The 22,493-nt window shown below is 44.4% G+C and overlaps 3 protein-coding genes across 3 annotated transcripts; 2 read left to right on the top strand and 1 right to left on the bottom strand.

Moving 5' to 3' along the window:
• Nucleotides 1-3,792: 3,792 nt before the first annotated feature.
• LOC128708050 (long-chain fatty acid transport protein 4-like) lies at nucleotides 3,793-15,200 on the top strand. The gene is made up of 7 exons (XM_053803008.1): nucleotides 3,793-3,816; nucleotides 10,743-11,092; nucleotides 12,958-13,108; nucleotides 13,366-13,838; nucleotides 13,914-14,115; nucleotides 14,182-14,374; nucleotides 14,446-15,200. The coding sequence occupies exons 1-7, from the start codon at nucleotides 3,793-3,795 to the stop codon at nucleotides 15,198-15,200; spliced, it is 2,148 nt and encodes a 715-aa protein (XP_053658983.1).
• Nucleotides 15,201-16,414: 1,214 nt separating this feature from the next.
• Nucleotides 16,415-17,502, top strand: LOC128708053 (pancreatic triacylglycerol lipase-like). Its single transcript, XM_053803010.1, has 2 exons — nucleotides 16,415-16,466; nucleotides 16,535-17,502. The coding sequence occupies exons 1-2, from the start codon at nucleotides 16,415-16,417 to the stop codon at nucleotides 17,500-17,502; spliced, it is 1,020 nt and encodes a 339-aa protein (XP_053658985.1).
• A 1,118-nt stretch (nucleotides 17,503-18,620) lies between these two features.
• On the bottom strand, nucleotides 18,621-21,795 carry LOC128706928 (golgin subfamily A member 1). The gene is made up of 7 exons (XM_053801872.1): nucleotides 20,863-21,795; nucleotides 20,694-20,792; nucleotides 19,810-19,973; nucleotides 19,377-19,526; nucleotides 19,197-19,287; nucleotides 18,838-19,134; nucleotides 18,621-18,764 (listed from the first exon to the last, which is right to left on the bottom strand). Exons 1-7 carry the CDS (start codon nucleotides 21,793-21,795, stop codon nucleotides 18,621-18,623), a joined length of 1,878 nt encoding a protein of 625 aa, XP_053657847.1.
• Between the last annotated feature and the right edge of the window lie 698 nt (nucleotides 21,796-22,493).

The raw sequence follows: 22,493 nt of genomic DNA, 5'->3' as shown, positions 1-22,493 counted from the left end.
ATAAAATATAGCAGAACTATTCATATAAATGTAATTAATTGATGAATTGAATGCACTAGTCAAGCTGTCATGGAATTGCATAACATACTCTTCAACGAATGTACGGTTTCCCTGAAAGGTATGCAATGTAAGGCGATAGCTTACCTTTAGGCGCACACAAAAGCTCCTTTAGAAAAAGGATAGAAATGCTCCTCCAGGATATTGCAGGATTAATTAAACTTTGCTCATGGGATCGCTAGATCAACAATGGAACATTAGATATTGCGCCAATCGACCCACGTTACTCAAATCCCACTAAAACAACATCCACTTTGTGCCGGTTAATGCCCAAAAACTCCAAAATCTCTATAAAAATACAAATAACTATTTCGTCAAGTATGCTTTAAGGGGTCCAAAGAAGACGACATGGAGACGATCTTCTCTTGCCGAAGGTTCGAAAAAGAATACTATGCACTCCCATTTCTTACTAACCGATCATCTGATCTGTTCCAGATGCTATTTTTTGTAATAACGTTTGTTAGTCAAATTCATTCAATATTTACAGAGAAGATTTGCATGCCAAATTTCACACCTCAACACAAATCTTCCAAACCGTTTGATTGAAGAAATGCGTAGAATTTTCAATAGCAAAACAGTACAACGACGAAGCGGAATAAAAGTAAATCAACACATTATATGAAATGGTTCCAAATGTTCCTCACATGTGAAATAAGGCACATTTCTGTTGATTACTTTACCACAATCTGTACGGGTTTTCCACTCCAGACCATTTGTCATTGGTTAGTAAGTTGGGCAGCTATACCGTACATCCTCACGTGTGTTAAAATTGAGCAATTGTCAATAGTAAACGTTGTTTGCTTTGGCCCAAACCATGTCCAAGCGGTTCGAACCTATGTCGGCGATGAAGATGATCTTCGGAAAAGGGTCACAAAAGCAGTGCGTGTGTGTACACTCGTTCTCACGCTGTTTGGTGCTATGCCATTTAACAGCTCATTCATGAGTAAATAACTAAAACTGATAATAAGAGCTGTAATATCATTATGAGATTTATGAAGAAGTCTAAATTCGGAGTCACCAAAGAAGATCTTTTTACGTTTAGATATCCTAATGGTATTGCCTGAGGCACACTGTCTCTCACCCTGTTTCTCTGTGGATTCCATTCCAAACGGCGATGAAGCAACAAACACAAATAGATGATCTAATGAGTGTCATAGCAGGTGTCAGAGGTCATCTTGGGTCATCATCGCGCTCGCACAAATACTCCTTCGACGGTTCGTGCAATGTTAGTTTTCGTTTTGCCGGACAGCGCGAAATAAAACGGCGATTTGCAAATACAATCACACTCCGAAACAATTCCACCCCAGCACGCTTTGTTTATTATCAGACGCGTTAAAACGACGTCACACGACACATGTTAAAGTAATGGAACGATTACAGGCGAACCATTGCAGTGGGAATGTTGTTCGTCCATTTATTATGATCGTACCATTGTAAATCAATGCTTATCACGCGCACGTCTTTCGGTGGCTGGATTAACAATGAAGGGTGGGAATTAAAAGTGAACCCCAAAAGCAAACCAAAAAAAAAACCCCACCCGCGCCTGCTTGATCGGGTAAAGTTAAAAGTGCATACGATAAGCGGGAAAACAAACGGTTTCGGTGTATTAACGTTCACAAATCGATTTATATTGTACGACAAAGATATGACATAATCTTACGTATGAAGGCACGCTAACGTTTATCCTCGTAGGGGGTAGTTTAGGGTGGCTATTGATATGATGTAGTCTTTTAATTATGGGGTACGAAATTTGTTTACAATGGTGCCCCAAATGTGGAAATCCGCCAATGGAGTTGGAAGAGCGTTCCGAGAGCTGTGAGATACTGAACGCTGATCGGTACTTTAGTTTATTGATTCTTCGTAAATGTATAAAACACTCCAAGGAAACCCTGAATGAAACACAAACCTGGCTTCAGTCAATCACTTTCACCAAACAAATTTGGCCTTGATCGCATTTTTGGACAGGGAATTTGTTTGGATAGGTATGATTAATTTCGCATTGAAACATGGATAAGTTGACTGTAATGTCAGAAAGGTTATTTTTTATAAAATATATTTCACTAATACTCTAATAATAATAATAATAATAATAATAATAATAATAATAATAATAATAATAATAATAATAATAATAATATAGCTTGATTACAGATCATCTCCAAGATCATCAACAAAAAATAAATTGAATTAATATATAGTAAAAAAAGAAGAAAATCATTGAAGTTATATATTTATTTCTTAATTTATATAAAAAAAAATAAAAACGACACAACCAAAATGCCCCGTTTGGGACAAAAGGTCAAGCATTGGCAAAAGCAGATGATCATAACCACGCAAAACAATCAAACTCATCTTCCTTTACCTCAATCATCGGAAGAATTTGGGTGTTTCGTGTTTCCTGCCGAAAACTAATCAACATCTTAATGAATGCGAAATTCGCTGTTCGACAACGGTTTCAAGGATACACGCGGGACAGTGTTTAAACTTGGCTACTCTTACTAAAAACAAAACCAAAACCGGATCCACCCCGCAACGATAACGTTGTGTCGATAACGATTGACGTTTGTGTTTTCTTCTGCTTTCGTTTGCTGTATTTTTGATCGTAACTATAATTCAGATAAAATATATAAATATAACCCCCCCGTAAACGCGAGACGTCCTTAGCCCGGAATCGTACGCATTGGCAAATGTTTAGGCCAGTTCAATGTCGCGCATGTTGTGGTTTGTACGGTTGTCGGTTGAGCAGTGCAACTTAAAAATTCATACATTTATGCGTTAAGGATGCGTACCGCTGTTTTAACGCACAGTTAACAGTGTAATAACAATGGAAGCACCGGCGTGTACCTAGCGCAACCCACACGAACGAATCAATCCGGCCGCGACGAACAGGGGGGGGGGGGGGGGGGGGGGGCGGTAGTGTGTCGCTTTGCTTGTGGAACGAAATCATGGCGGATGCCGGATTCGTGCTTCTTTCGCGCTCCGCCACGAACACGCGGCCGCATTTCGTACTGAGCCGTTGACGGTTGCGCATGGTTCCGCTGTTGCGTACGTGCGTGGCGTCGTGAGAAGCGTTAAATCCGCATCGTTCAACGCATTCACCGTTCCGCGGGACGCGCAGGGTGGGCAGGGTTTCCAGTGTGTTTGTTTCGTGTTCTGGTGGTGGTTGTGATTGTTCTAGAATTTGGGTACCGTTCGGAAGTTATTCCCAAAATCTGTCCAACAGTGCGTTCGATGTGCGTGTGTGATGGTTTTTTTTTGTCGAGCAAACAAGCTAATGCGAGTTTTTTTTTGAGTGTTTGCTTATAAAATGTCAACTGATTGATTTGTGAAGTATTAAGTGTAAAAATCCCCCAACTCCCCCGGTATTACAGCCGCAGTGAGAAGTGTAAAACTCATCTACAGGATGCTTCATCCACAAATATACATCCGCTAGATCGATTTATTGCAAGTGTTGAAAGTAAGCCCGACAGTACAACCAAGGTCTCCCCTCCCCCGAGGTGGTAAAGTGTTTCATTAAAAGGTGATTCCAGCGGCACGTTAGGGTGTGCAAAATATACAGAAAGAAAAATCCCTTCCGGAATTTGTGACACGTCGTGTGCGTAAGTGTTTCGTTACCAGTTCCCCAGGAATCACTGTCGATCAACGGCTATTGGGTGCGGGCGGCGGGAAACTAAACGTCATCAAACGGCCGGTCGATTACCGTTTTTGTATGGCATTTAATTATCAATATTCACGATGAATAACAATGACGATACGAAGGTAAGTTTGCTGCATCGCACTCGCGCGGGATGCTATTGGGAAACGCCTGGAAGGGTTTTGGACGGGCACGCGCTAAGTACTTGGTATGCGAACACTTGCCGATTTCGCCAGACCCAGGTCGGTGGTACGGTTTCGGGGCAGGATTTGTGTGTTGCGAATGAGGTCACACCAACGGGAGACATTTGGAGACAGCACACGCTAAGGTGATTGCGATTGTGGAGTAGAAAGTACCGCGGTGTACTTAACCAACCACGGCAAGTACCTCAGAGTTATTCTGGAGCAAAAGTGTTAAAAAGTAATACACGATTACTCCAATTTCTATTTGGAAAAGAAATACGGACGCACAATCGGTCGTGCGAGATTCGCTCGGTAGATAAATCGATCGTCTAAGTCACGCTACTAATGCCGGACAAGCAGACACTAGGATGCCATTAAAATGGGAACCATTTTTTATGGCAATCGGAATTGCAACACCGCAATTTTAATCGCATTTTAATGGCGTTCAGAGAAAGGATGGTGGTAGGCAACACACATGATGGCATGATCGATTGTATCGATGCGAATAAGTGACCGAAAACATTCAACCGTATCACCCAAAAAAAAAAGCGAAAATACTAATTTAGGAGTTAGACAACCCGGTAGACCCGCACTTACCTAATGAGCGGATGTACATTCGGTGTTGATCCCCCACAAAGATTAAAGCCATCTACTAACGTTTGCCAAAATGGTGGTTGCCATTTTTGATGAATGGATGAACGACCATAATGGCCGAATGGTTTTGGCTAATGATTTTTGGTTTAGTGATGTTGGAGATTTAAACGAGAGCACAAATCCAAACCGCATTGGAAATGAATATTAATATCACTCAACACTATGTAACGCGAAATGTAAGCGCGTCATACTGGATTGGATCAGATAATAGACTTAAAAGATTGTAGAAATCATCTCCCGTTGCCTAGCAGCGTGTCTACGCACCAACAAACTGTAAGCCTCAACAAAGGCAAACCTGTAATTGTCTGTTCCTTCTGCTGATATTGAGGTTAAGATATGTAAAAAAAAAAATAATGAACGTCCAATACGAACCCTCGGCTCTGGAAAAATGCTTTTAACCTTAAATTACCGGGAGACCGAACAGTACAGCAAGGTAGTAAAAAATACTTAAGCCCATCAGTAGTGGCATTTAGTCTTTTTTCAGACCCTAAAAAAACCTGTTTTTTATTGTTTAAGATCCAACGCCGTCCTGCGAGTGACCTTCAGTACGATGTGATGTGTGGTGGATGCGGATCGGTGGTTCACAGTGAACACTCTTTTCCATTCCATTTTGGTGTTTTGACTTTCCGACGGTAGACTATGCAATAAGACATCCAAATTGTAAGTTCGTTGTCTGACGCGCATTGGCTCTAGGTTGTGCAATTGCCTAAAGTAAGATCGTATGCTAAATGCGAAGCTGTGGCAAGAAACATGTTGGATTGGATTGGAGGTATTCGATCGTGTCTATTGATTGCCGGTAATAAAACTAAGGGTCAAAGGAACACGTTGAAACCGTCGTTTCGTTCCATCGTTAGATTTTGAACCAGTTTCCCTAGGCAAAGATTACATGTGTGATGCTTGCGACCTTTATTGTGATCGACCATAATGTGGATGGGCAGCAAACCTGTAGCCGTCCTATCATCCCATCTCCATAAAGCGAACCTTTCGTCTCGGTTTTAGGCACGGCATACGGCGAACATCCCGATGCTTCGATGTAAATGATCATGTCCCAATAAAAAGATGGCATCGAACTTCTGCAGCTATGTTTACCACGCCACATATTTCGTAGAGTTTTCGTAAGGTGCTGTGGCAATAGAGAATAAATAACACCCGAGACGCTGTGAATATTGGTAAAATTAAAAACAATATTGATAGTGTACAGTAAATAGTTGTTATTAAACGTTTCATTAGCACCAGCCGCGCTACTGTTTGGCGATTGTAAACAGACGTTGGCATATCAAGCACAACACCGACACTTGATGTATGCTATCGGCTGGCGCATATGGCGTAGAAACAATGGCAAGAAATACAAACGGAAGGGAATTGGTTTCTTCCAAATATAGGGGGTAGGGCGTTGATGGCGTCGATCAGATCTTCGCCACCCTGTATTTTCGGAAGGACAAGTGTTTTACGTTAGGTGACAACTGTACGCTAATAACAGCGCCAAACAAATATTTATCTGTTTCACCACTTGCCTCATCTCACCCGTCCTGGAAACAGCTTCATCGGACCTGATCATCGATGGGCGGGCTGTGTACTTCAGGAGGGTGCTTGAGACGCTGTTCAAAAATTCAACTTGAGATTTATTTTTTCACCACTTCACTCACTGCCTATCATTTAGCCTTCATTGAGCACGTAAGGTAATGCGGGGAGGGTTACTTTGAGATAAAGCGGTACGCATAATCACCCTTCAACAGCATAACAACGCAACGTGCGGTGTGCGTTGGGAGAATGCAAAAAAAAAAACTCCCAACAACGTAGCAAGCCACGAAACGTTAGCTGAAGGAGGACCTTGGCGGCCATTGTGGAGACTGTCGTACCGCCAGCAGGGGATCATTAAGGTGAAGTTAAATCGCGAAGAAAATGAACCATCCATGTGGCAACCATGATGTCCGTGAAAGAAAATTGCCGCCGGAGAGAAAATCTGGCACATTGAGGAAGATCGTTGAACTCGCTGATCGTGTACGCGGCGGTACAGCGTTTTGCCAACGCTGTAGGCAAATTTGTGCAACGCTGAAGGTTAGCTGTGCCGCTGCCAACTGCCGAGTGTGAAAACGGCCACAGCACTCACGCAGTGTGCATTTATTTTATTACAAACTATTGTTTGCAAACGTTGCATCTTTCGCGCCCCGTTCGCTTGGGGCTAGGCACTTGGCCTGGTTAGAAAGGCGCTAAGAAAAATGATGCAGCGTTCCGCTGATGGAGATTGGTGTGGGTAGTATGCCATTAGCGGTGGCACTAACGTGCAGCGCCTATCTCCGACAGGCGTTAGGGTCATGAAAGTCAAGTATTGAGGTGGTCTCTGCAGGCGGGACCGTAAGGGCGTGGTTTGGGAAGGGGAAAGTAACCACAACAATGGTATTGAAAGTGGTTTTTGCTGCACTGGAGCCGTTTTTGTTTTCTAATTTTCTTCAGTTTCCCATCATTTTTACAGTTTTCTATGGGGAAACCGTGAAGCATCTGTGAAACATCTGTAATTTGTCAACTGTCCTTTAGAGACGTAAACTAGTTACTGTAGAAATTGGAGTAGTTGAGACAATACAAACTTGGCGGTTTTGATAGGAAAAGTATAATACCAGCGTGAATTTTCTAAAATAACATTTAATATATCAAATGATTAAATTCAACCTTCAGATTACGATCGTTTAGAATGAATGGTTTACACATGAAAAAAAGATTTTCTTAGGGTTTTAAGAACACTTGAGGACTCAACGAAGGGTCATATTCTTCATATTTATTTATTAAGTTATCCAGTTATCAAGCCTGCATAACAATGATAATAACAATAGAAACAAATTACAAAAGTCTACAGGGAAGATGATAAAAAAGAACGAAAACGTAAACAGTTACAGGAATTACACAAGACAATAAAAAACATTGTATAATCGTCAAACTAAGCTATGCAAAAAGGTTCTAAGGTTGTTCACATTTAAATTAAAATCGACATTATTTCCTAACGAGTTATAAACTTTAACCATTTTGATCAGAGGATCGCTTGACCCAAAATTTGTCGATCTAAAATCTGTGTGGAGGAGTGCCCTAGGCCTTAAAATCCGACCAGGTGCCTGAAACGCAATCAGATCTAGGATAGACGGTCATATTTGAGTGAAGCTGAGATTCGTTTTCAGTGGATCATGCACTACACTTTGTTTAATTCACTAAAAGTTGTCTAATAATTCATTCTGTCATGCTCTTTTGATACACCGCTACGACATTAAAGATAAAGCTCAGAAAACATACGACTTCCAAAAATAGAGAAGCGGTCTCGACGATGTCGATTAAATGTTAGGCCTTTCCAATTTAGTTGGGCAATCGATTTCGATTTTTGATTGCGCTTTGCAGACACTACTATTTCTCCGGCTAGGTCAGGTATTTCCGATACTAGTTTTGGTAATCGTAACTGTCACTTTGTCTAAAATTTATGTAATCAGAGGTTAAGAAGTCATTATTGATGGTTAACATACATGCCAAGCCTCTTCTCCATCGTGTTGCTTGGTTATTCAAAATACTGGTTTCGACATTCGAAGCTACGACTAAACAGAGCATGTGGAATACGTCCTCAGAGAACTGGAATCCGTCCAACGTTGACGTCATCGCACCTCTTTTATCGGCATCGAAGAGAAAGATGTTTAGAATGGATCATTAAGAAGATATCTGGAAGATCAAGTTTGGTTTCTGTTGTTTACGATTCTAAAATTTTGTATCCCTAAAATGATCAGTCTCATAAATGGGTTTGCGCGAATATGCTGTTAATTACTGATGTATTGTTTTCATTGACGCAATATCATTATAGGATAGGCATAAGCAACCTAAGCTAAGTTGAATTCCAGGCAGCAAGAAACCCTTTTCTTATCAGAATCATCGTTCAATAGCTGCTCGAAATTTGTATAAAAGTTTATTCGGACCAGTAATTTCGACTTAAACGCTTAAATTTCCTTAAATTATTTTTTGGAGTTAAACAATTCTACCATAGTTAATGTTTTTTTACATATGTTTTCTATGGTATGAACTTCAAAAAATATTAAAAACAGAAAACACCACAGAAAAACGCTCAAAACGGCTGGTCAATCTAGTGTTAAAATACAAAGCATTCCTTACTTTGCTAATGACCGTTGCCAGTTTGAACGACTTCCACGGGTAAAAACGTTTGCCATCGAATTACTACTAGCTCTTTGAACTACTTAACGAAGGTAAAATAGTTTAAAATGGAGATCACCACACCAGCCAACCTAGAAGGACAAATCATCACCCTAAACGGTCAGTCGGAAGCGCGCGCAACTTTTCTAGCCATAAAAACGGCTCGAGAAAAGCCATGCCGAGAACGGCCGAACGGAGCCGCTGCTAGGTGAGGGAAAGCAACAAATTCAATGGCAGCTTATTTCCAATTGCCAATTGCTGTTTTCCCTTCGACGCGACCCTGGATGCGTGAAAATCGGACGCTTTTGGTGCGGTTCTGCGCATCACAACAAATGCCCTGCCAGTTTGACGGATGCGAGTGCTGCGAAATGTATTTATTGTATTGTGGATCGGTTTCGGGTTCACTCGAGGTCACCAAACGGTTGCGTTCGCTGTGTTACGTGAAACATTGTACTGCTTGTAAAATTGTTATGAAGAAGTTTGTCATCGCGTGACGTTACTTCGCCAAAGCTGGCACTGAATAGGAAATTTGGAAACTATAATCTTGATGGATGTTTGGTGTTGTGTGGGGCACGGAAGAAAAGCACCACCAAGCGACCATCAATCCACCACTGGTCGTTGTGGTACATTAATTTCAACCTGAATTTGTAACCGAAAGTGAACAAATTGCTTCCCTGGTAGTTGATAAAGCTAGACACGTGGTAACATCCATTAGGACAAGTGCGAAATTCAGCGTGAAACAAAACGGCAATCGAAGAAAGTGAGCAGTGAAGCATTCCAAGACCGGCCGCTATACGAGAAAGAATTAACGAAAAGAAAAAAAAACCCCTCAGCTTGGGTGGCGAAGCAGTCTTTATAGAATGATTTTCCGCAACTTTCTTTTCTTCACGCATCAGCTGAACGTGAAAAGCAAATACGTTTCCTGACGCACGATACGCTCGGTGAAAAACTTTGCCCGAGCACGTACGCGACGCCTCGGAACGTACCGGAAGGTAATAATCCATAAATGGGCCGGAAAATGGATGCATCCTATGCTTGCGGCACAAAATTGTCGCAACACTGACGCAATAGTGCATGACGGGGGGGCTGGTGAATAATTTAATTTCAACTGTGGACTGGATGATCAAGTAATTGGAGTGTTTGATATTTTGACTTACTGTGAAGAATTATCACAAGAACATGAACAAACAGAGCTAAGTAAATTCTTCGCTTTTATTGGAAAAACTTAAAAACCTCAGGAATTCGATGCTCGAAATTCTTAAATTTCTTTATCCGAACTTTGAAGCTTTCCGCTCGTAATATAAAGGGGTTGAATTGTAATAAGCAATACAGAGCTAATGGAATTCTTCGGCTTCTTTGCGAGCTCAAAAGGGCTTGGATTACCATTTCTGCCTCTTCCTGGCAAGCGGAGTTTGGTGATGGAGTTTGGTGAATGTCCAGAAGTGTGAAGATCTGTACATTCTTAGAGCATCGTCGGATGCATAAAATCAACATAATTTGAACTATAAAATGCAACAGATTCACATAGATTGGTACTTGATTAGCCTTGGGATATTCCTCAACTACTGCCTTTTAACCGTTGCGAGCGAGCGAGAATTGACATAGAACTTGAATTACCACCTTTTCAAGGTCAAGGTCAGTCAAGGCACCGCAGACCACATCAAAGATCAGCTCCAAAGCGTTTGGGCGAGCAAAAGCTTACTCTTACACGTCAAAGCACGACCAGTCATTTCAAGGGAAAAAGCTCGTTCAGGGTTTCTCAAAGACGCTGGAATTGTGCGGCAAGCCGGCAGCCTAAGAGCCGCTGACTTAAGCGACTTAAGCGACGTACATTCTCTGACGCAGGTGCCGCACACTTGTTCTCCGTACGCGTTCGCGCGCACTCTCGCGCTCTTCCGTATTTGCTTATCGTTTCTCATTTAATCTTTTCTTCTTTATCTCCCCCATGCTCACCGGATCTCGCGTTCTCTCCCCGGCCGGATTCGAACGGGTGCGTGCGTACAACCGTAAACGTGGTACTCCCCACCCGGCCGCTGCAGCCATCGATAGTTGACGTTGAGAAGGGGCAGCCGGAGAATGAGCACACCAGGCAGGTCGCGGGCTCGCGTACGCGCCCAACATCGCTGGTGGAACCGTTCGCGACGGCATCGGTCGGCGACCAGCTGAACAGTAAGAGCGTAAGCAGCGACCGGTTCAGACTAGTGCTTCTGTACGTGCTTCAGCTAACCAGCGTCGGTGCCTCGATCGCGGCCGTTGTACTCATCTGGTACTACATGGGTTGGGAGTTTGGATTGCCGGCGCTGCTGATCACCTTGGCCGCGGTGTTCATCGCCAGCGGCTGGTGGAGATGGTGGCACATCGCGTTTGTGACGGCGCCGCGTGATATCAAGTGAGTGCTCGGCGAAGGTCCGCCAAATCCCTTCAACGTGGAGCGTGAACAAAAAACGAACAAAACAACAAAACAAAAAAACACCATTTGCATTGTTAAACCTACGTTAACCTTCGCGGAAGGTGACTCGGTGCCTAAGCGAAGCGGTATGAAGACATACCGCACGGAGGTTATGCCCTGCAGAACGTGGACCGTAATTTGCGCACAGTTTATTGCTCCGAAAAATTGAGGTGTTTTGGCAAGTTCTGTAACGCACGCAGCAGTGCGCAGCGCGTGTGACGTGTAATAATTCGACGATCGAGTGCGGCGTCTGACGACGTCACTGGAAGCAGTGGTTGTGATCGAGTGCGCACACTTGTGGGGCAGGTCTCGAACCGCATACCTAATAGGCAAACGGTTGTTGCAAGTGGTTTATATCATAGAAAGTGGGTTCATAACGATCGCAGCCCGAGAGTCAACCTTAAACCGAACAGTTGAAGGTGGTGTTTGTGAGCTGGAAGCCTCGAGCCGTGAGGCGCTTTGTCATCTTTTTCTGTTCCATAAAGCAATATAGAGGAAAAAAACAAACAAAACACATCTGCAAACGCAGCAGAACCACCTCGGGGGGGAAAAGATGGTGTAGTAAAACTACTCGCAGCCACAAAATGAACAGCCACTAGCTGCGCGGTTTTAGCCACCGCCGTATATTTCCCGTGAAGGTGTAGACATCCAGCGGACAACGAACGATCGTGCAAGACTACCGTACGTGGTTGGCTGTCGAAACGCCGTCCGTCCGCTTCGAAGGTCATCGCTGCTTGGGAAAGTGGAGTGCGTACTAGAAGGTTTTTTTTGTTGGCGTCTTCTTGCGGTTTTAGGAGGGAGAAGTCGTCGATTTGTTATGCTAGCCGTCCGTGTGCCGTTACAATGCGGCCGATGGGGTCTTCTAGAACGTAACGAAACACGACCGCGGTTCTAAAGCATGTCTCGTGCCGAAAGAGATGGGGCGGCTTGGGCGGAAACCGGTTTGATCGCTAGAAAAGCAACAAATGGGCGCGGGATGTTTTCTTCCTTTGATTTCTTACGACCCGTGCGGCTTTACGAAACTCGTTTGTTTTGTGGTGGACGTTATGTAAGTTTTAAGCATCGCTGTAAGCTCACACGCTGCATCTGGTCGGGCTATCGGAGCGTGTCACACGCTGGTGCTGCCACCAAAGGAGAAATTCGTACACGCAACCGTTTTCTGCAAATATTTGTATTGCACCGTGCGGTGACGATCAACCGAAGCATTGGGGAGGATGGATGGAGGGTTTTGTAGGCCGGGGACGATGCATTGCAGTTGCAGGCGATTAAATGAGACGTAGTGGGTGACTCAATCGTGACATTGTGAATGGTAATAATAGGTTCGGCGATCATTGAAGAACACGATGTAGGCTATCCAGCTCCATCTCCAGCACAGCAGAAGCAGTTCGAAAAGTTTAGTTTATTTGTGGTCAAAAGGTGCATTGTCATTGGCAGAAATTAAAAATCGCCCAAATGTAACTTTATCAGTTAGGGGATACTGTAATCGGGCTCGTTATCTACGCACCGATAGGGGGTCCGTGTGGGGGATTAGTTTTAAATCGGATTTTATGGATGCGGCTTTTTTATTTTCTTCACTAAATGTACTACACGTTTGACGGATTGTGTTTTTTTTTTGTTTGTTTGTTTTGTTGGTTAAAACACATTCCTTAGCGTGGTGATCAAGGTTCAGGCGAATCGAAGCGTCCACTTTAGGCAACCACTCATACTATCTTATCAGCAAAACGATTTTTGCACACGAGAACTCTCCTTTCTTCGGCGGTTTAATGAAGTAATCGGTGTTTGTTGTGGTTTGTTTCATCTGTCAGAGCTCTTGCGAGGTACATCAAGCTGTTGGGACTGGTACGGAAGCACGCGAAGAACAATGCTACGATCGGAGACATCTTTGCAGAGTTCGTGTCGAAGCAGCCGGAAAAGGCATGTCTCATATTCGAAGGACGCACCTGGACGTTCCGTGAGGTATGTAGCGATTGGCAGTAAAAGCATTGATGGATAATTACATTGTAGACACTGTAGGACAAAGCAGGTTAGCTGCTGACGTCAACAGTGAGTACACTCTGTGTGTGTGCCTGTGTCCGTTAATTTGTTCCACCAACAACAGCACAAAGTGCTTTCGAAGGAGTTAATGCTTAAGAAGCTCTTTGTGTGGATTTCGTGTTTTTTGCCGTTTGTATTCAAAGAGTTTGTATTTTGTTTTTGTTCGCCTTATACGACAGGTAAATGACTATTCGAATCGGTTGGCCAACGTGTTCCATTCGCACGGTTACAAGCACGGGGATGTGGTGGGATTGCTGCAGGAGAACCGGCCCGAATTCGTTGCCACCTGGTTGGGGCTGTCGAAGTTGGGTGTGATCGTACCACTGATCAATCACAACCTGCGCAAGAATGCTCTCATGCACAGTGTGACGGTAGCGAACTGTAATGCCCTGATCTACGGTGAAGCGCTGGCAGATGCGGTGGCAGAAATTGCTGACACACTGCCGTCTGCGGTTGCGCTGTATCAGGTTAACGAGGAGATCCAGAAACCGGTTCTCACTAATGCCAAGGACCTGACGACGTTGATGCAGTCCGCATCGAAGGAGCTGCCGGTGAATGGTGTGAAGAAACCGAACCATCACGATAAGCTGATCTACATCTACACCTCCGGTACGACCGGGCTTCCGAAGGCGGCCGTTATCACGCATTCCAGGTGGGATATACGACAGAAGTGTGAAGCGTAGAATGAGTTCTAATGTTCTGCATCTGCAATCCAAACTCCTGCCAGGTACATCTTTATTGCTGCTGCAATCTCTCTGGTAGCTGGATTCCGTGCGGACGATACATTCTACACTCCGTTGCCACTGTACCACACTGCCGGTGGCATGATGAGCATTGGGCAGGCACTGCTGTTCGGTGCGACGGTCGTAACCCGGAAGAAGTTTTCCGCTTCACAATTCTTTACGGACTGTCAGAAGTATAACTGCACGGTAAGTGCCGGTAATAGACAACGTCCCGATGTCCCCAATTCTAATCTTTGGTTCGATTGATTCTAGATTGCCCAATACATTGGCGAAATGTGTCGTTACATCCTGGCCACGCCTGCATCGCCAGCAGACAAAGCACACAAAGTGCGGCTGATATTCGGCAATGGGTTGCGTCCTCAAATTTGGCCCCAGTTCGTGGAACGCTTCAACATTCCACGTGTGGCAGAATTTTACGGTGCTACGGAAGGAAATGCCAACATCGGTAAGTGTGCCCTGCGGGTTGCGCTTCGAGTTCCCACCTAAACCGGTTTGGTACTTTTGGATTCTTTTTAGTCAACATTGACAACACGGTTGGAGCGATCGGGTTCGTGTCGCGTATCATTCCGGTGGTGTATCCGATATCGATTATCCGCGCCGATCCGGCTACGGGTTACAGTGAACCATTGCGCGGTAAGGACGGTCTCTGCCAGCTTTGCAAACCGAACGAACCCGGACTGTTTATTGGCAAGATCATTCCGAATAACCCGTCCCGAGCATTCCTCGGGTACGTCGATAAGGGCGCGACCGAGAAGAAGATCGTGCGCGATATCTTCCGGAAGGGAGATGCGGCCTTCCTGTCCGGTGATTTGCTGGTGGCCGACGAACGGGGCAGTCTGTTCTTCAAGGACCGTACCGGTGATACGTACCGCTGGAAGGGTGAAAACGTTTCGACGAGCGAGGTAGAGGCGGAAGTTAGCAACGCGTGCGGATACCGGGACACAGTGGTGTACGGTGTGGAGGTACCGAACCTGGAGGGCCGTGCTGGAATGGCTGCTATATTGGATCCCGAGCGGCAGGTCGATTTGGAGCAGTTGGCACGAACGTTGAAGGACACATTGCCATCGTACGCTCGGCCACAGTTTGTACGCCTACTGTCGAAGGTGGACATGACCGGTACGTTTAAGCTGAAAAAGTTAGATCTCCAGTTGGAAGGCTTCGACCCGAACGGTATCGAAGATTCGGTGTACTACCTAACGCCCAAGGGCCAGTACGATCTACTAACGCCGGAAATCTACGAGCAGATAAAACGGGGCGAGGTGCGACTATAGGGTGCGACACGTTGTTTGTTTTGTTAATTTACAATTTGTATATTGAAGGCTGTTTTTTCCCCGCTTAGAACAACTGTGACAATTTTTCCATTACAAGTTAACACACTCGTACAGCAGCGTGACAAGACAAGAAGCTAATAGCGAACAGGAACTAAAGACAGAGAGAGAGAGAGAGTCAATTTAAGCGGTTGATGCGAGGTACTATTTCTGATAGATCTATTTCTTAATGTGGTGACTGAATATGAGAAGATTTTAAAGGATTTAGTTATACTACTACGAGGGTTTACTTGTGGGCGTAATGATAAAAAGACACAAACGTCTAGCTGTAATAGGTGAGACCACAATGACGGTAACAATAAATACAGTATCTACTGAACAAGGATTTTGTAATTGTTTTGCAAATAAAAATAAAAGACGTTAACAAGCGGGATCTTGTACACATGCATGTGCACGATCCTTCAAGATAAGATGATTTAAATATAAAGTTACAAATACATTTCCGTGTCGAATTCGTAGCTCAATACTGTGTTGTTATAATAAACATTTGGAAAATGGTGCTCATAATAATGATCCTCTATTGTTTAAAGTGTTTTATAGTGCTTAAGACATCGTTTAAATGTATACTACATGATAGCCTAGAAAACGTGCACCGGTTAGCATACTTAAAGGCGAACTTCCTACAAATGTATTTACGGGCACCGAGTTCGAGCCCGAGGCGATTGTGACTCTGTTGCGTACAAGATAAACCATACATCTGCTCTGTGGTTCATGGTTCACTTTAATCATTCAATAAATTGCAGCACATGAACGCGCCCCATATAAAATCAAATCCCCATGGATACTGCTCGTGGATGCTTCGTGGCTTTTTGCTACCGGGGGGGTGTTTGCTAACGTGCGTAAATAGCTTTAATTGACCGGTGGCATGATCGGCTTCCTAATCTCGCAAAGGTGACGAGACTGTTCCTGAGACTGAGAGCATGGACTTTTACCTTAGCACGTCATCGCAAACATGGTTAAACGATCTCTGAGATACTTTTCGTTTATCGTCGTGTTGTAGCCAGGTGAGGCAGTGCAGTGTGATAAGCGGGACGTGATAATTTAATCTTCTGGATAAACCCAGAATCGTTGGGGGTGTGCGATGGATTGGACTATAAAAGTGGAGGGTCAATCGATTTGTGGTCTGATTTTTGGCTCACATCTTCATCACCCTCATCATGCAGTGGTACGCCGTTACCTTCTTTCTACTGGTTGGACTTATCGCCAATGGTAAGCATACTTAGTTCGCAGTACTGTGAATGATATTAGATTGATTGTCTTGTTTTTTTTTTATCAAGGTTTTGCCATTGACGACCGTAACTGGCAGCTAGTCCCCGATGGCAATGGAAGACTGCATCTGATCAACACCAATCCTTACGATATTCCCGAATCGGATGGTAACGCTGCGTCCCGGTTTGTACCTCAGCAGGACACCATCTTCCGTCTGTTTACCCGCGCCAATCCGACTGAGCCACAAATTCTGCAGCTAAATAATCCCGCATCCATTAGCGGATCGAACTTCAACTCGGCCCACCCGACGCGCTTCTCCATTCACGGTTGGAATAATGATGGATCGCACTTTATGAACACACTGTTCCGGGATGCATACTTCCAGCTGGGCGATTTCAATTTGATCACCGTCGATTGGGGTGTTGGTGCGATCAACCCGAACTACATCACCGCCCGCAACTTGGTTGGACCGGTAGGAAACACGGTGTCGCTGCTGATCGATCAGCTGATCTCGACCGCTGGTGCGAACCCGGACAACATCTACATCATCGGGTACAGCTTGGGTGCACATGTGGCCGGCAGTGCCGGTAAGGCACAGCACGGACGCATCCATTCGATCATTGCCCTGGATCCGGCTGGTCCACTGTTTGCCCTTGGACAGGATGATGCTGTCTCGCCCGCGGATGGACGTTACGTGGAAACGATTATGACGAATGCCGGTTTGCTCGGTATCAATACGCCGCTCGGCCAGGCCAACTTCTATCCGAACGGTGGACGCACACAGCCGGGTTGTGGGGCCGATATTACCGGCGGCTGTGCACACGATCGTGCACCGATGTTTTATGCCGAATCGCTCACCACCAGCACACCGTTCCGTGCGACGCGCTGTGCCGACCATGGACAGATATTGGCGGGAGTTTGCACTTCCTCCGGACCCGATGCCAACATGGGTGGTCAACCATCGAACTACGGACGAGGCGTTACGGGAGTTTTCTTCCTCGAAACCAACGATGCGTCTCCATTTGCGCGGGGTTAAATCAGCAAACGTTATTCGCAAAAAGAAATTCGCAAGTTAACGCAACTAAACTACTTTGCCGAGTTGGTTATTGTTGAAATTTGTTCGTTTGTGTGTTTATGATGTGTTTATTTATGTTCTCATAAATAAATCCTACCACTGCCCATATTGGGTTAATTTGCTTTAATTTACCTAGCATTTATTGATTTATTCGAATTCGTATAAACATGAATAATGGCTGTGTGGAACACATGAACAATGAACCTGTTTTGGGCTGGCTGGGCTTCTTTTGTATAAAGCCTTCCTTCGTTTCTCATCTGTAGGCTGCGATAACAGACCTTGGGGGGGCGGGTTATTTCATTTCAAATCGTTATTGCACACACGTCTTGCACTGTACTGTTTCTACCATTCAACAATCGCCACAAGCCGAAAATGATTAAATGTTTGCACTGTGTGCTACTCTTTTCTAATGAATCAAGCTTTATGTATATATATATATATATATATATATATATGTATTTAAAAAAAAAATAATACAAAAGCTAACATATTTTTAGGAAAACGTGCTTAACAAAACAAATCACTCATCAAATCACACGAAAAATTCGCCTCTTCTAATACTATGGCATTGTAAATACTTAGTATCTTTGGAAAGCAAATCACATACGGTAGTACAACTGTAAGCTGTATGATAGCTGTATAAAAGTTTGCCGTTTGCATTTGTATAAATATTCGTTTAACTAAGGAATGTTGGGCATATAAGGTTCTGAATGTAAACCAATGCATTTAATAAATGCACGTAAATAGCGTTAAAGGTAAACGAAAGCCTGAGAAAACTTTACAAGTTTTGTGCACAAATCATAGTTATGTCAAATCATTCACTCACATTTCATTTGCGTCAATTGCCTATGCTTTTTGATTATGTTACTTCTCTTGCACTGTGTGTCCCGCCTGATATACGCTAGAGATTACGCTTTGGTTGTTTGAGTTTCTTCTTCTGAATTGTCGCTATGGAAGATTCCGATAAATAAGTGAAAATTGTATAGGAGATATGCTAGAGGCGTTGCGTGAAGCGTTTGGTGGACGTATAACCGTGACACGTCTGCACCAGGTGTGGTAGTATTGTGAGGCAGATGATTTTAGCTAGTAGACATCGGTACCTGACCCGGTCGGCTACCGAACCAGCTCATCTTCCAGTTCAACGTGTCCTGCAGCAGTTTCTCTTCCTCGTAGCTAAGCTGCAGCAGCGTAGACACGGCCTTTATTAAATGTCTCGCTTCAACCTATTGAGGGGGATAACAGGCAACCAGTGAATGAATAGGACAACATTAACTCAACGCACAGATCGAAACAAACCTCACGACTAGTTAGAAATTTGATTATCACATGCTTAAGATAGCGGAAGTTCACTTCATCCATCACCACCGGCCCGCTGCTCGTTCCGTTCTGCTTCAGGGTTCCGTTCTCTTTTGCAATCGTTTTCCCCTCGAAGCTTTTCGACCGTTCCAGCGATCGATCATGGGATGGTGGTTGAACGCCACCCATGTAGTTGGCGACAATGTTATTATTGTTGCTACCATTCTGTTGACCTTTAAGTTCCTCCTGGAGCGTTTTCTTCATATCCACCAGACGCTGATTCAATGTTTTTATTATCTGGAAAAGAAATAGATGACATTATTGAACGGTAGTTTGGCCCTATGAGCAACCATACGAACCTTATTTTTATCGACAAGATCAGCGTTTAGATTGAGATTCGTAGTCATGAGTTCGTCCACCTGTTTCCTCAGCTCATTGACAGTATTTAGGCTAAGATTTTTTTTTTGAATACGAAACACCAAACATATAAGAAACCGTTTTCTCATAACGTACAAGATTAACAAAGTGTGAATAGTTACCGTTTATCTAGTTCATGCTGCAGCATTATAGCACGATCATGAAGCTCGATCGATTCATCTTTTTCATGTCTCAGTTCTTGGCGCAAAATTTCCTCCTGTTGCGACATTTCTGCATTCTTCATCAGGACTGCCATCTTTTCCTGTGTTTCACTGTAAAAGCGCAAACGAAAATCATGAATAAAAAACATTCTCTTACGTTTCATATAACCTATAGTCTTGAAGTTGCTTTAAAACTGTAACAATTCGATACGTGGCGGCAAGTTTACCGTTTATTTCAAATTAGAGCAACACGTGTGTTTAGCTAGCAGCGTTATAGATAAGAATGAGCTATGACAAATTGTGTGCTTTCTGATAAAAGCTCGGTGAAACTGTAGACCCGTTTGAATGTGGAAATATCGACTCCAAAAATGCAACATTCAACGATTGATCTTACCTAGCCAGCTGACGATTAAGTTCTCGCGCAGTGTTTTCTAGTTCAGCTACCTGTCCCTGATAGGCACCGGTGCTGCGGTCAGCACTCTCCAAACACTCTAACAGTCGCTGTTCCGATTCGGTGAGGTTCGTACGTAGGTCGGTACACTCCGTTTCTAGTTGTTCCTGTAAGAGAAATAGAGTAAAAGTTAATTTTACATTTCATAAACCACTTTTACTAGAATTCATAAACGTGGCGCCAAAGTGTTACGGTAGTTATTCTCCTCGTAAGTGGCATTTTGTGAAGGCATGACCAAGGTGGTTTGAGAATTGAATTCGGTGTTGAAGCACACGATAACGAAGTGATAAGGGTCGTAACGTGCTGTCAAGAGACAGCGCCCTGCCGGTGCAATATTGCGTGTGGTGACAAAAGCAAACCAATAAATAACTCATAACAAAACATCCGATCGAATAACATTGTCCTTTATTGTTAATGTGTAAAATACTGGAGTTAAATCATGCAAGATGGGGGTGTTGGGGAAGGGAAAAGAAACACGAGGGATGTTAAAAGCAACAACGGAATTAAACGAAAACTTTAAACACTCATGTTTGGTTACTGGCCGATCAAATTGGGTTCTGTTGTTTTGATGTTTCTTGTTTCGTCACGGCTTGGCCCGTGGCTTATCACACATTTTAACGTTGGCACTTGACTGATAAGCTGTTAACACCATTCGCACAACAACTTACGCCACGCGGCTAATAGAGAGGACCGAAAGTAACGATATTGGATCATAGAGAGGGTAAACAGCTAACCGAGTTTACTTCACCCCACGAGTGGCCTGCTCAACGATGTTCCTTTGGCGGAAGCTGATCGACGGTGTTTCGAGTTGAAGTTGAACTACTTACTACTTTACTGCTCATGAACGTGACCTCCTCTTCGTGCTGCTCACGTGCCTCCCGGAGTGCCGAATGTAGTTCATCGATTTCTTCATTCATAAGCTTGATCTGTAAGAAGGCAAGGAAAGAATGATGCAATGGGGTGATCTATGCGGTTTTAGGCATCATTCAGACAAACCTTATTGTCACGTTGGGTTACTTCCGATCGTAGCTTCTCGAATTCGAACTCAAGCTGCTTTAGCTTCTCGATCAACTCGTCCTTTACCTTGAGCGCGTTATGCTTTTCGGTGGTTTCCTCCGCAACTTGGCGCGACAAACGGCTTACCTGTGTTTCGAGCGTCATGTTTTGAACGCTCCAGCGTGTCTTAATGTCGGACAGATGCAAATGTGCCGCTTCTAGACGTTGCTCTAACAGGTCGCGTTCTTGCAATAAACACTGCACCTTCTCATCCGTACTGCCACTGTTCGTGCCGAGCGAGACTCGCGTTTCTTCCAGCACCTGCACGCGGCTTTTCAGATGCCGGTTCGCTTCCTCAACTGCGGCCAACTTTGACATCAAATTGTTCCGCTCGCACTGCGACGAATGGCGCAAGTTTTCCAGCTCGTCCTGGGTGTTTTCCAGCATCGGTTCGAGTTCCCGCAGCCGGTTCACCTCCTGCCGAAGGCTTTCGGCTTGCTGTTCCGCATTCTTCTGATGCGCTATTCGATCGATCGCTTCCTGTTCGCGAAATAGCAGCATACTTTTCAGCTTCGATATTTCCTGCTGCTGGCAGTTCTGTATCTTGTCCTGTTCTTCACGCTGCAGATCCCGCTGCAGCTGGCTTGCCTGTAGTTTAGCCTCGAGTGCACTGTTGGTTTGCTTCAGCCGAGCGGTTTCTTCCTCGAGCGAACGTGCCTGCTCCCGGAAGCCACTCAAATGGCCCGCAAGTTCCTGGAGCTCGAGCCGGGTGGCACTTAACTCGGCATCTTTCTGCTCCAGGACACTGAGCTCATCGATCGAACTGGCACTGGTGAGTGATTCTGGCCGACTTCGACGAGTGCGGGACACGGATAGTGGTGCTACATCGTTGCCAGTTTCTTCGCGTATTTTATTTTTTAATGACGTAAACATTATGTGGATCTGTGCTGCTCCGGCTTGACACTTGCACTACTTCCCAGCGCACAGAGTTCAAACTGTGTTGGTACAGTATTACGAAACTCCGCTTTTCGTTCGATTTCACTGTCGCTGCATTGCCGGCCTCGTTGCAGGTTGTTCGAAGACCCCCTTTATCGTGGGCGCAATGTTCTGAAGGGAAAAGCGTCACACTTTTCGTTTACGATTCAGTGTGTACAATCGACTCGATTGTAACAAGTCTTGGGGTCGCGATAAGCGCACACCAACCTTCTCCGTGTGTCGTATGAATGTTACTATTTTAATCGACGGTACCTCCGTTTTACCCGTCTACTTGCTTCTTTCAGGCTTGTTTGTGCACCTGTTTGCCACTTCACGTACTGTGTGTTCCTGGCATTGGGTGATTTCCGCGCTTCGCTGGTCCGATATCCGCTCGCTACAACTACAAATACAACCGGATGTGTATATACGCGACCACCACCGGGTTTTTATCAATTGTGTCGTTTTCCACGGGTTTCAAAAATAATGGCACACGGTGGTGGGAAACTGGTATCCATTTAGTTGCAGTACCGTTTTTTATGTCGGGATTTGGTGAAACAGCAGCTCGTAACGGGGTGGAGACGGGTGGTGCAGACTTTTTGACTAGAAATGTTATCACAAAATGTGGTTCTTTCTGGAGGTGTTTGCCCCTTTGTTCT

The sequence above is a fragment of the Anopheles marshallii genome, chromosome 2 (assembly GCF_943734725.1).
Source record: "Anopheles marshallii chromosome 2, idAnoMarsDA_429_01, whole genome shotgun sequence".
NCBI classification, from domain to species: domain Eukaryota; kingdom Metazoa; phylum Arthropoda; class Insecta; order Diptera; family Culicidae; genus Anopheles; species Anopheles marshallii.
Note: the sequence above shows the minus strand (reverse complement) of the source record. Positions and strands in the feature narration are given on the sequence as shown.

Excerpts from the sequence above, each read along its gene's own strand:
- LOC128708050 (XM_053803008.1), top strand. The coding sequence starts at position 3,793 with ATGAATAACAATGACGATACGAAG. Across the intron at positions 3,817-10,742 it reads ATAACAATGACGATACGAAG|CCATCGATAGTTGACGTTGA; the intron begins GTAAGTTTGCTG and ends CGGCCGCTGCAG. Across the intron at positions 13,109-13,365 it reads GCACCTGGACGTTCCGTGAG|GTAAATGACTATTCGAATCG; the intron begins GTATGTAGCGAT and ends CTTATACGACAG.
- LOC128708053 (XM_053803010.1), top strand. The coding sequence starts at position 16,415 with ATGCAGTGGTACGCCGTTACCTTCTTTCTACTGGTTGGACTTATCGCC. Across the intron at positions 16,467-16,534 it reads GGTTGGACTTATCGCCAATG|GTTTTGCCATTGACGACCGT; the intron begins GTAAGCATACTT and ends TTTTTTATCAAG.
- LOC128706928 (XM_053801872.1), bottom strand. The coding sequence starts at position 21,795 with ATGTTTACGTCATTAAAAAATAAAATACGCGAAGAAACTGGCAACGAT. Across the intron at positions 20,793-20,862 it reads TAACCCAACGTGACAATAAG|ATCAAGCTTATGAATGAAGA; the intron begins GTTTGTCTGAAT and ends GCCTTCTTACAG. Across the intron at positions 19,288-19,376 it reads CAGCATGAACTAGATAAACG|CCTAAATACTGTCAATGAGC; the intron begins GTAACTATTCAC and ends AAAAAATCTTAG.